This window comes from Pinus tabuliformis, chromosome 5_2, assembly GCF_031772625.1.
Source record: "Pinus tabuliformis cultivar Carrire ecotype Pingquan chromosome 5_2, CPIR1, whole genome shotgun sequence".
Classification (NCBI taxonomy): Eukaryota; Viridiplantae; Streptophyta; class Pinopsida; order Pinales; family Pinaceae; genus Pinus; species Pinus tabuliformis.
Window position 1 is genome coordinate 190477817 of NC_142306.1, and position 12799 is coordinate 190490615.

At 35.1% G+C, this 12799-nt stretch overlaps 1 protein-coding gene across 2 annotated transcripts in view; it reads right to left on the reverse strand.

Moving 5' to 3' along the window:
- Positions 1 to 1625: 1625 nt before the first annotated feature.
- The window catches only part of LOC149158206 (1-acyl-sn-glycerol-3-phosphate acyltransferase), a 135750-nt gene continuing 124576 nt past the window's right edge, over positions 1626 to 12799 (reverse strand). For both annotated transcript variants that reach the window (XM_089437722.1, XM_089437721.1), the window contains one exon: positions 1626 to 2136. In XM_089437722.1, the coding sequence (XP_089293848.1) occupies positions 1943 to 2136 (194 nt within the window). In that variant the 3' untranslated portion in view covers positions 1626 to 1942. The remainder of the gene's footprint in view (positions 2137 to 12799) is intronic.

The following is a 12799-nucleotide window of genomic DNA, read 5'->3' on the forward strand; positions in this document are numbered from 1 at the left end:
TTCATCTCTTTAACTTTTGGGAACTCTATGGCTATAGGGATTTGTGTTTGGTAACATTGTTAAGAGTGTGGTGGCAAGAAAGGGCAACAAAAGATGTCTCTAACAACACATATAACACATATAGTGACCTTAAAATACTTATCTAGAAAAGAAAAAAACTCACTACTAAAATTGATTGTTAATGAATACAACAAAAACTTTTGATAAATTAAATGTTTAACAGTGTGTTATAAGTTTCTTTATCTGCAGAATTGCCCTATCGATGTCACCATTGTCATAAACACGGCCATTTAGCAAGGCACTGCCCTCTGGGGTTCAAACGCAGAAGGAAGAATAGGGTGGAGTTGGTTCAGGAAACGCAGGAGCGACATGTGGATGCAATTATGGAGCAGGTAGTTCCGCCGGGGGAACATCAGGCTGAGGTTTAATTTCAAAATGAAATCAATGAAGATCAACAGGCAACTACTATTGAGGCTGATACGATTGCTTCTTTTCACGAGCGGGACGAGATGACAGAGGTGGAGGCATATCTCCCTGCGGGGAGAGGAATATGGAGGCCGATTATTTCTCTAAAAGAGGTTTATAGTAGGCTCTGGACCCCTGGCACATAATCGTCTCAGACAACGGGCTGGTCACAGTTTCGGATCGGGTCCCTTACCTTTAATATCTCCATTTTGTTTTTTTGGTTTATGTTATAATTTGTACATACTGGCAGGCTATGAGACTATTTTGTCTTATGACAATGTTCTGGTTTCTGTTTATTTTTGTTGTAATGGACAGATGGATTTGGGTATTATCACTCAATATGGGATATGGTATGGATTGTTTTCTCTGATTGTTCGAAGAGACCTGATTTTTTATCTCTGTTTTTTTGAGTTTTTTTTTTTATGGATTATCTGTATTGAACACGGGCATATCCATTTTTTCTCAATATGTTGTTGTCTTCACTTTCTGTGTATGGTGGATTCACAGTTTGATGTATGAATGCTTCATTGCATCTACATTGTAACTTTCTTTTTACTTAATAAAGAGTTTGATTTTTTTGCGAGCGAACAAAAATAAAAATAAAAATTCTCTCAGCAACAACAAACAATCTTGCGTACAAACAATAATTAAGTCAAAACATATATTGGGATTAAATGATATATTACGCCTCTTTATTTTTTCTCAAATTAAAATAATTTGACTATATTCATCACCAAAAATCCTAGATTCAACTTCTTTATCTGTTTTTTCATTTTTGGAAAGTTATGAAATGTTTCCTTCAATAAGACGGCAAAATTCTTCAAATTATATCTTACCAAATTAAGAGATTATAAATGCTTCCGCACGTTCATTTAATTGCATTGGAAGTCCCCATATTAAAATAAGTCTATTCAATTATTCCTGATTGATTTATATGGACCAATCTGAGTAAAAAGATTTGGATGTATATTCAGTCTTCAACATATCCCATGAAATTTTGTTTGTGGTCAGATATACTCCGAAACATTTTTATTTTTTTTAAGAAAGAGAAGAAATATTTTGATACTTTATTTCAATTATAAATGTTACAAATAATTTTGAAGAAAAAAGTGATGAACGGCTAAAACCATTCATGAATAATGGCACAGTGATCGGAACCAAATTGTTAAGCCAAGACATATGTTGGGATTAAATGAAACTGGGTACTTTCTCAATTTCTCTGAAACTATACTAAATTATTTTTCATCTTCAAGTGTTACAGAAGAGAGATACAAGTGCTGGAAACATTTCTGGGATAAGATTTATATAAGAATACAAAAGCGAATAAACCGTTAATAAAAAAGATGTAGACATGCTGATTACTCAATTTAGACAGAAGTTCTCTCCTTGTCGGCCTCCAAGACTTTTTCATCATTCTTAATTTGACAGAAGTTCTCTACTTCTCCTTGGTCTTCAAGACTTTTTCATCATCCTCAATTTAGACAGAAGTTCTCTCCTTATCGGCCTCCATGACTTTTTCATCATCCACATTTAATATCTTGCTTGTTTCCTCTTCGCGTAATTTTTTTCTCAAACCCAAAACAACAAATAAATTGGTGAGAGTTAAAAGTGACTCCGCACTTCCATGAAGCCAGTCCACATTTGATAATGAGGTTCCATAATGTATTTTTGCTGCAGAGGCAAATACAGGAAAGATCAAAAAGTTATACTTTGTATCAGCAAGGGAAGCACAACCAGAAGATTACTTCAATTAGACATGTAAACAATGTTCAAGAAGAATCTCTTGTGCAAATTTGAAGCAACGTTAGCAAACAAGATATCCACATAATACTACTCATGGTTCATCCTTATACCTTGCTAGCAATCTTTTCTCCTAATTGGAAGATACAAGGTAACCCTTCAATTAATCTACCTCGCGGAGAGCATGGCTTCTAAACAGGGGCCATGCAAAGAATTCTCAAATATGTTTCACCATATAGTTCCTTTATCTAACAAGGGAACTCCTGTGATCGGGAATTTGTTATTTGTTCCTATAAATAGAGGTTTGAATACATCTTTTAGAACGTGCAGAACATTTGTTACTTGTTTATATCAGATGCTCTAATGATGTAAAATTGATATATGCAGCTCTCCTACATGCTTCATTTATCTTGATCTATCTTGATCCAAAAGATACGATATGCAGTATTTCATAATCTAGAAATTTTGAAATTGATATATGCAGCTCTCCTACATGCTTCATTTATCTTGATCTATCTTGATCCAAAAGATACGATATGCAGTATTTCATAATCTAGAAATTTTGAATAGTTGCAGATGACCACTCGGAATATTTAAATTGTATACCTAGTGACATGATTATAACACATTTCATAGCTTACTAGTCGTTAGGTTTAACTCCTTCAACTCTTAACTAGAGTTACAATATGAACTCTTTTAGAGTCTTCTTCATCATTATCACGTGGCTAGCTCATTTTCCATGAACAATGGGGGTTGACATGGTATCCTCTTGAATTATGGTGGTCAAAACAGGGAGGTCAACTTTTGAGTAGAATAACTTTTTCATACGGACTTCGATTGAGGCGATCTTTGTGCCGTTGGAAATGTTTGTGTAGAATAGGAAGAAAAAAAAAATGTTAAAGCAGCGAAGTTTAACCCCAAAAAATTTCGTTTGATGCCTCAAAATGCGCCCATAAAGTTTCAGACCCCAATTTGCCAAACTAGGTCCTATTGGCAAAAATGGTCCTGTGAACTGATTCCTCCAGTTTTTCCACTCTAAAAGCATCAAGATGGATGACAAACAATGTAATGATCCAATCTGAATCAGTGACTATTAGATTTTACTAGTTTAGCTCATACTTTGTTTCTTTGTTCATTGTTCACAGTTCCACAGATTTAGCATTGTAGCCTCATATATAAAGGTTGTTTTCCTCATATATAAAGGTTGTTTTCAGATATTACTGATTGCATTATGTAATAATCTGTGAGATATAATATAGAGATGGGTTTCAGAGTAAATCGTGATGTATGACTTGTCATTTATATTTCTCATTTAAATGATCTTTGATCATTTATTCATGAATGTGAATCATAATGTTTAATGCTTTCTCTCAAAATTTCAATATAATTTTCTATTTGTAAAGTAAAAAAATATTGATAATACATTTATATCTATCTATATAGAATAGTATTTCCCCTTTTCCAAATTTTTGAGGGGTCCCATTTTACGCGCATTTCTATTTCAGATACATGTTTCCCTTTCCCCGTATCATGCAACTTAGTTTTCATGTCTTTAAGCGAAGTTTCCATCGGTTTCAAAGTGGCTCTACTGAAGTTCCTTATTTCCTTATCTCTCTTTGTTTTCTATAGAAATTTTTGGTGCTCTATTTTGCAGTTTTGGGAACTGTGTGTGCCCACTTGAACCTGCAATAGCATCACATATTACAAAAAAAAATTACAATGTTCCAGATGATAGTGTGTGCCAATTTTCCTGTTGTGCGTGAAGCATGCAACCGTAACTATTTTCTAAGAGAAGTGTTACTGATGTTTTACTGCAATATGTGAAAAACCCGCATAGTTGGGATAGTAATTAAGCTTTAGAGAGATGTTGAATGTTAATGTTGTGTGACAGTTTTTCAAATGTAGAAGTCAAGAAAGAGAGGCAAGGAAGTTGCTTGAGATTGAAGATTGCATTTTAGACTGTTAAGATGTATTTGACTCTTTAGCATACTAATGCAAAATGAGGTGTTTGTGGTTTCCCTTCTAAAACTTCTATATTTGATGTGGGTGTTATACTTTGTGTTTATGTGATGAAGAATGGCAACTTTTTTCTTTCCATTGTTCTCAAATACTCCTTTTGTATAATTTAAATCTGTTCTTGCAATAACCTTAATCATACTTTGGTGAAATCTTCTCCTTCAGGGAATGGAAAATGCCAGTATCAATAGGGTTTAGATGAGACTACAATGTTGTTGGCATGAATATCGAACATGAGGTCTTTTAGCAACATTAATTAGTTCTGTTGTACGCACAGAGCAAATTTATACAAGGGAAAAAATATGTTATGATGGCCTTCAAGAGAGGAGATTCAAGACTGGTTTTAGAGAAAAGAAATCGAATTTGTACACAGAAACCATAAGATTGAATATAAACATCGAGTAGTGGAGGAATATTCAAATAGCATGTACCCTCATAAAAGCAAAAAATATTTTCAGAGAATTCCTAATGTGTTGCACGAATAGGAATTGAACCAGACCCGGAGCACAAGTCTAGAATGAAGAAATATTAGAAAGATTACAAAAGTTGAACAAGAAATGGATTTGCATTCTTGATTTTTGGTTTACAAACTTGTTCGTGGGTTATATTTTGGAGCTTGCAATTGAATATTTCACTTCTTTCAGTAAGGAAGGATGAAATTTTTTGAAAGGACCCAGCAGTCAAATGATAAGAAAAATATCCAGATCAACGTTACTTGGGAGCGGGAGCGAAAGCGGGGAGCGGGAGCGAAAATGGGAGCGGCAGCGACATTTTCAGAAGCTCCCGGTTTGGGAGCGAATCCTGAAGCGATTTTTTAAAAATATATATATTTTTTATATTTTTTAATTTTTGATACACATATGTCAACAAAAATATGTGGAATGATGAATTAAATATAAAAAACATAAAAAAAAACATAGATTGATCATTGAACTATATCACATCAATCATCTAGAAGTTATAATCTTCATCAACCATGTCCACAAGTTAGTAACATACATATTACAACTGCAACATATTGAGTCTCGTGAATCAGGATTCATCAAATTCAATCTTAAAGTTTCAACTTCAAGCTTTCAAAATTGAAAATTCAATATATAACATTTATCATCATTGATCACCAAAGTTGTACTTGTAAGCTAAGTTTAACCATTACAAGAAATAATATCTTAGATATTTCTAAGTTCTAACTTCTAACTGTTAACATGAAATGAAATGTTATAAAATGAACATGAATAATGAAATGAAATGAAACAACTTTAATCTTTCACGAAGCATCATATTCATAATTCACAATCATTACTAATGAGTTATAATTGCCAACTTCAAACTTCAAACTTTCATTGTCACAGTCATATATTGTTTACAAAAAATATCATTATGATATGAAAGAGTCAAGAGTCAAGAGTCAAGGACTCAAGACCCAACAGTTATGAAAACTAATAGAAACTAGAAAAGACAAGTAAACTGTAAATCTACATGTGGCCCTTGCCACGAGAGTCTCCTATATAAGCAAGTCGTGGTGGTCTTCTAGGAGTCTCCCGCACAGCCCGACAACCAGAACTAGAAGGCACATGCCCTCCACGTGAGGGTGTAGATGGAGGTGGCGACAGCAAAGGAACAAGACTCGGAACTCGAGCACTGCTACTGGATGGTGGAGGTGGCATGGCTGCTGCAGCTGCTTCATCTTCATCCCTTATAAGTTCCTCTTCCAGTTCTTCAAGATGTATAGTGCCATCCTCCAAATTGTCTTCCTCTGGGTGGTTGTCCCAAATTTTATATGTGGGATCCTCATAAGCCCAATCACAGTAATGACTCAACAACCTCAAGTTGTAGTGCACATAAACCAAGCTTTCTGCCCGGTTTTCATTGAGTCTGTTTCTTTTCACATTATGTATGAAGCTGTAAGTGCTCCAACACCTCTCCGCCGAAGAAGTATTTACAACCTGCGATAGAACTTTTTTTGCCAATTTTGGCAAAAGTCCTTGGCCGCCATATGTTTCCCACCATGTGAGAGAATAAAATCTGTCTATTTTTTCCATTGCATGGAAGTTACCAAACAAACCAGTGCCACTGAAGTATTTTCCTATTTCAAAGCGCACAGCTACACATTCCTCCCTATCAGGTATCAACTTTTCTAATGCTTCCAAATATCCTCTAGTTACCTCTGCATCTAAATGGGGTTTGGTCCTAATCCCACCCCCTGGTGCAGGTTGGCCCAACCAAGATGTAGAGTAGTATTTTGGCATAAGGATATATGCCAAGCAATGTAGTGGAAGATTAAGTTTATTCCACCGTACACACACACAATCATGAATCAGTTTGTACAAGTTGGGATCTCTGTTATGAACAGTATCTTTTATTTGCCCCAACATGGTATCCATCTGCTCATACACCTCACCAATCATTGGTTTATCTGTATCTGCAAAACGAATCATATGATAAATGGGCTTGGTGAAATCCAATACTTGCCTCACACTTGACCAAAACTGACCATCAAGAGCAGCCTCCTCCACCAGTTCAAAACCTCGCCTGTCAGCGGCATTTGTAGCCCTTTCCTTTAATACCTGCCAATGTGGACTTGATCCCATGCTAGCCAATGACTCTCTTACCTTCAAAAGGCGCCTGAAGGTGAGGTAATAGCTACCAAATCTGGTCTTCGCAATCCTCAACAACTCCAATCTTGAGTGACTGCGGAAAAGGCCATGGGTATTGCTATGATTTGTAATAAATTTTATCATTTGTTTGCCTTTCTTGTACAAATCACCAATCCATTTGTATTGTGCATTTTTGTTCTTGACAACATCATGCATCAGAAGGTTCAATGTGTGAACCAGACATCCAGACCAAAATATGTTGGGGTATTTATTCTCAATAATTGCTCTCGCTGCCTTACAATTAGGAGCATTATCAGTGATGACTTGGATGACATCGTATGGCCCAATATGGTCAATTGTTTCAAGTAATGCTTCTGCAATGTTGATGACGGTATTGAACTTGTCTAAGTAATCATATGCAGTTAGAAAGATGGCACCACTAACAAACACAGCAAGAACACTTATCAATAGCTTCCCTTTTGCATTTGTCCATCCATTAGATACAATGGACACCCCATGGTCAGTCCAAGAACTTGTCATTCTATTCAAAGAATGTGATATTTTTGCTTTTTCATGATCAAGTCCAACGGTTCTTGCCTTGTCATACCCAGCGCTCTTGTATCCTTTAGGGGCATCATTTATGGCAGAAATCATTTCGTGCCAATAAGGTGAGCGAAGAACATTGAATGGTATCCCACATGCATAGAGAAACCTGTAAACCTTTGAATCCACATCATTCCTACACCCCTCGTCAAGGAAATCTGATATGGTTCTACGCCTTAAAGCTGGTGACCCTGTGCCTCCATATCGATTGCCTTGGGAGGATGCTGAAGGAGTTCTTTGTGCTTGTGATTGTGAGCTTGGTTCAAAGAAACCCCTTGATTTTTTAGATTTGTATTGGGCTTCCTCCTCTTCCCTTATGTATTTGGCTCTATCTACTGCTGACACAGCTGCACAAATTTTGATTCCTATTTGTTTATCTCCATCCCATGGCCTTTTCCCGCAGAGGTGTTTTCTGGCACGGGTGTATGAACCTGTGTAATTATTGTTGCAATGGGGGCAATGAAATTTAGTGGTTCCACCGCCTTTCCCTGCTTTAGGCCTGTTAACATATTTCCACAATGGGGTTTGGTCTTGTTTAGTTTTTTGAGAGTCATGTTCACCCTCCTCCAGCGCCTCCTCACCGGGGTTTTCATCAAATCCACTTTCTCCAGCTTCTTCATCCCCCTCTTCATTTTGGCCCCTCCGTTTCCTACTCTCCAGCACCATAATAACCAGAAAAGGGACCAAGAAGAGGAAAATACCAAGAAATATAGCCAGGTCCATGATGTTTGATATTTGTAGGCTTTTGAATCTGCAAAATTTAATGGGAATGAGAATAGGAATAGGAATGGGAAAATTAATTTAATTTATTTAGATTAATTAATTAATTTTATTTAGATTCATGATTTTTTTACTAAATAAACTAAACTAAACTAAATTAAACTAACTAAACTAAACTAAATTACTAAATTACTACCTAACTAAGGTTTAAAATACTAAATTACTAAGTTACTAACCTCTTTGCAGGCTTGCTCCTTGCACCTCGACGCTTGCTCCTTGCTTCTCCTCGGTCCTTTACTCAATCTCCTTTGCTCTCCTCAACTCATTCAAGTCACAATGAAAATTTTTTTGCCCCCCAAGTCATTTTAAAACAAAAATAAAATAAAATAAAATGAATTTTTTTCGCGTCCGCGGAAATTTTTTCGTGCGCGTCGCTCCCGGAGCAAAAATTAAAAGCTCGGGAGCGATCGTTTCCTAATCGCTCCCGAGCTATAATTTTCACTCCGGGAGCGACGCTCCCGAACTCGCTCCCGATTTTGGCAGGGAGCAGAAATTCTTTTATCGGGAGCGCGGATTGGGAGTGGGTTCGGGGGGGAGCGCTCCCCCGCAACTTTGATCTAGATGATGGGGGTGCAGTGTTCCAGTTAGCCAAAATGGAACTACCACTACAACTATGAAAATAACCAAAATGAAAAACAGAAACAAAATCCAAAGGCAAGGATAAGAACATGGTTACCTACCCACCTAAGGCTAGATTGCACTTGCAAACCCGAGTAGGGAGGAAGACATCTCCAATAATCACTAAAAACTAGTTAATTGTATCAATAAAATGATAAGAGATATACATATAAGAGGGAGGAAACCCCTATTTATGCAAATAGAGAGACAAAACCCTAACTTTAAAGCTAAGTCACTTATACGAATATTTAGGCTATTATTATATTAAGTTATTAACGTTGTATCTTGACAAATATAACATTATTACAAAATCATAAGCATACACACAAAATAGATCATGTGCATATTCTCTAATACCTACAAAGAATGTTGTCATTAGGTACATAATACACCCTCCCCCTTAAAAAGTTTTTCCCTCAAAGCTTAAAACCTGCTATACAAACTGAAACGTTGCTCCAATAAAAACCCAAGTAGGTGATATAATGACTTGAAAGGCATGAACATGCCTTGGATATATGTCCAACATTAGGATGACCAAATTTGGTGTCTAAACTCATATTTTAGCCTTTAGAATGATTTTCAAAGAATGCATGCAAAGAAAAGAGTGCTGCATTTTATGACTTAAGTCACTTGAGAATAGAGAGCAAGATTTGAACCCCAAACCACTTAGTTCAAAAAGTGCTACTTCAACCAAGTGAATTAAAACACGATTATATCTAAAGCATGAAAGGAAAAAGAAGAATTTTTTTTTACTCGGAACATATAATGAAGAGAAGTGATGCATTATGACATGTGCAAACTTGGGTGTTCCGCCAAAAAATGCTACAAATTCCCATGTAGCTTCCTCTTTCAGGAGGCCCCTCAACTTAATCTTGTATTCTTTAATTTGCTTCTTTGAGGCTTGGTCCAATGATTATTGTTATTTTCTCTCCAAAGGTCTCCAATCTTTTCAAGCATACAAATAAAATTCTAAACCAACTAAAATGCAGCGTATAGTCAAGAGATTATAGGGAGACAAAAAACAGCATGTAACCAACCTCTTAAGTTTTCTCTCCAATCTTTTCAAGCATACAAATAAAATTCTAAACCAAGTAATTAATTCCTTTCCATTTCCTTAAGGTTCGATGAACCAAAGTTGGTTTCAATGGATAATAACAATCATCATCACATAATGTCCATAAATTTATAAAATTGCATAGGGTTCCAGTTGCTATTTTTTAATGTGTATTAAAACAAACATTTCCTCTCGATGGAGTTATTATTGGAGTTAATAACTGGTTATATTTATTTATAAACAGTTGATCCCATAATAACTGGTTACATATTTCAGAAATTAGTTTTGAAAATAACCAGTTGGTATAAAATTCAAATTCCTTATTCTAATATCATAGTGTGTGCCAATTTTTCTGTTGTGTGTGAAGCATGCAACCATAACTAATTTCTAAGAGAAGTGTTACTGATGTTTTACTGCAATATGTGAAAAACCCGCATAGTTGGGATAATAATTAAGCTTTAGAGAGATGTTGAATGTTTATGTTTTGTGACCGTTTTTCAAATGTAGAAGTCAAGAAAGAGAGGCAAGGAAGTTGCTTGAGATTGAAGATTGCATTTTAGACTGTTAGGATGTATTTGACTCTTTAGCATACTAATGCAAAATGAGGTGTTTGTGGTTTCCCTTCTAAAACTTCTATATTTGATGTGGGTGTTTTACTTTGTGTTTATGTGATGATGAATGGCAACTTTTTTCTTTCCATTGTTCTCAAATATTCCCTTTGTATAATTTAAATCTGTTCTTGCAATAACCTTAATTATACTTTGGTGAGATCTTCTCCTTCAGTGAATGGAAAATGCCAGTATCAATAGGGTTTAGATGAGACTACAATGTTGTTGGCATGAATATCAAAGATGAGGTCTTTTAGCAACATTAATTAGTTCTGTTGTCGGCACAGAGCAAATTTATAAAAGGGAAAAATATGTTATGATGGCCTTCAAGAGAGGAGATTCAAGACTGGCTCTAGAGGAAAGAAATCAAATTTGTACACAGAGAAACCATAAGATTGAATATAAACGTTGAGTAGTGGAGGAATATTCAAATAGCATGTACCCTCATAAAAGCATAAAATATTTTCAGAGAATTCCTAATGTGTTGCGCAAATAGGAATTGAACCAGACCCGGAGCACAAGTCTAGAATGAAGAAATATTACAAAGAATACAAAAGTTGAACAAGAAATGGATGTGCATTCTTGATTTTTGGTTTACACACTTGTTCGTGGGTTATATTTTGGAGTTTGCAATTGAATATTTCACTTCTTTCAGTAAGGAATGACGAAAATGTTTTAAAGGACCCGGGGTCAAATGATAAGAAAAATGTCCAGATGATGGGAGTCCAGTGTTCCAGTAGCCAAAATGGAACTACCACTACAACTATGAAAATAACCAAAATGAAAAACAGAAACAAAAATCCAAAAGCAAGAAAAAGAACAGGGTTACCTACCCACCTAAGGCTAGATTGCACTTGCAAACCCGAGTAGGGAGGAAGACATCTCCAATAAACACTAAAAACTAGTTAATTGTATCAATAAAAGATAAGAGATATAAATATAAGAGGCAGGAAACCCCTATTTATTCAAATAGAGAGACAAAACCCTAACTTTAAAGCTAAGTCACTTATAAGAATCATTAGGCTATTATTATATTAACGTTGTATCTTGAGAAATATAACAATATTACAAAATCATAAGCATACACACAAAATAGATCAAGTGCATATTCTCTAATACCTACAAAGAATGTTGTCATTAGGTACACAATACACCCTCCCCCTTAAAAATATTTTCCCTCAAAGCTTAAAACCTGCTATACAAACTGAAAAGATGCATTATTGCTCCAATAAAAACCCAAGTAGGTGATATAATGACTTGAAATGCATGAGCATACCTTGGATCTATGTCCAACATTAGGATGACCAAATTTGGTGTCTAAACTCATATTTTAGCCTTTATAATGATTTTCAATGAATGCATGCAAAGAAAAGTGTGCTGCATTTTATGACTTAGGTCACTTGAGAATAGAGAGCAAGATTTGAACCCCAAACTACTTATTTCGAAAAGTGCTACTTCAACCAAGGGAATTAAAACATGATTATATCTAAAGCATGAAAGAAAAAAGAGGAAATTTTTTACTCAAAAAATATACTGAAGAGAAGTGATGCATTATGACATGTGCAAACTTGGGTGTTCCGCCAAAAACTGCTACAAACTCCCATGTAGCTTCCTCTTTCAAGAGGCCCCTAAATCTTGTATTCTTTAATTTGCTTCTTTGAGGCATGGTCCAATGATTATTGTTATTTTCTCTCCAAAAGTCTCCAATCTTTTCAAGCATACAAAAAAAAAAAAAAATTCTAAACCAACTAAAATGCAGCATATAATCAAGAGATTATAGGGAGACAAAAAACAGCATATAACGAACCTTTTAAGTTTTCTCTCCAATCTTTTCAAGCATACAAATAAAATTCTAAACCAACTAATTAATTCCTTTTGATTTCTTTAAGGTTTGATGAACCAAAGTTGGTTTCAATCAATGTTGCACGACTCGTACTCATATAAGACTCGGCGAGGCATCGACTTGTCTACTCGTATAAGACTCGGGAACGACCCTTATAAGACTCGTCAAAATACAAAAAACAAAAAACAAAAAAAACTTAAAATGTGGTAAGTTTTAAGCACAAAATAGAAACTAATGGCAATTCCAATCCTTATAAGTTATAAAAACCACAATATATGCTATAATTCATAACATCATCTTATATCTATAAAAGTACAACATAACATATTCAATTTTTGTAAGCAAAACATTTAGATACTAAATAAGAAAAGGACTCATGATTCCATAATTAAAAGAAAAAAATGTCAGCAAGTTCAAAATTCAAATACATATGTCATAAATGATAAATGATTATCTCATAACAATCTTGTGTCTC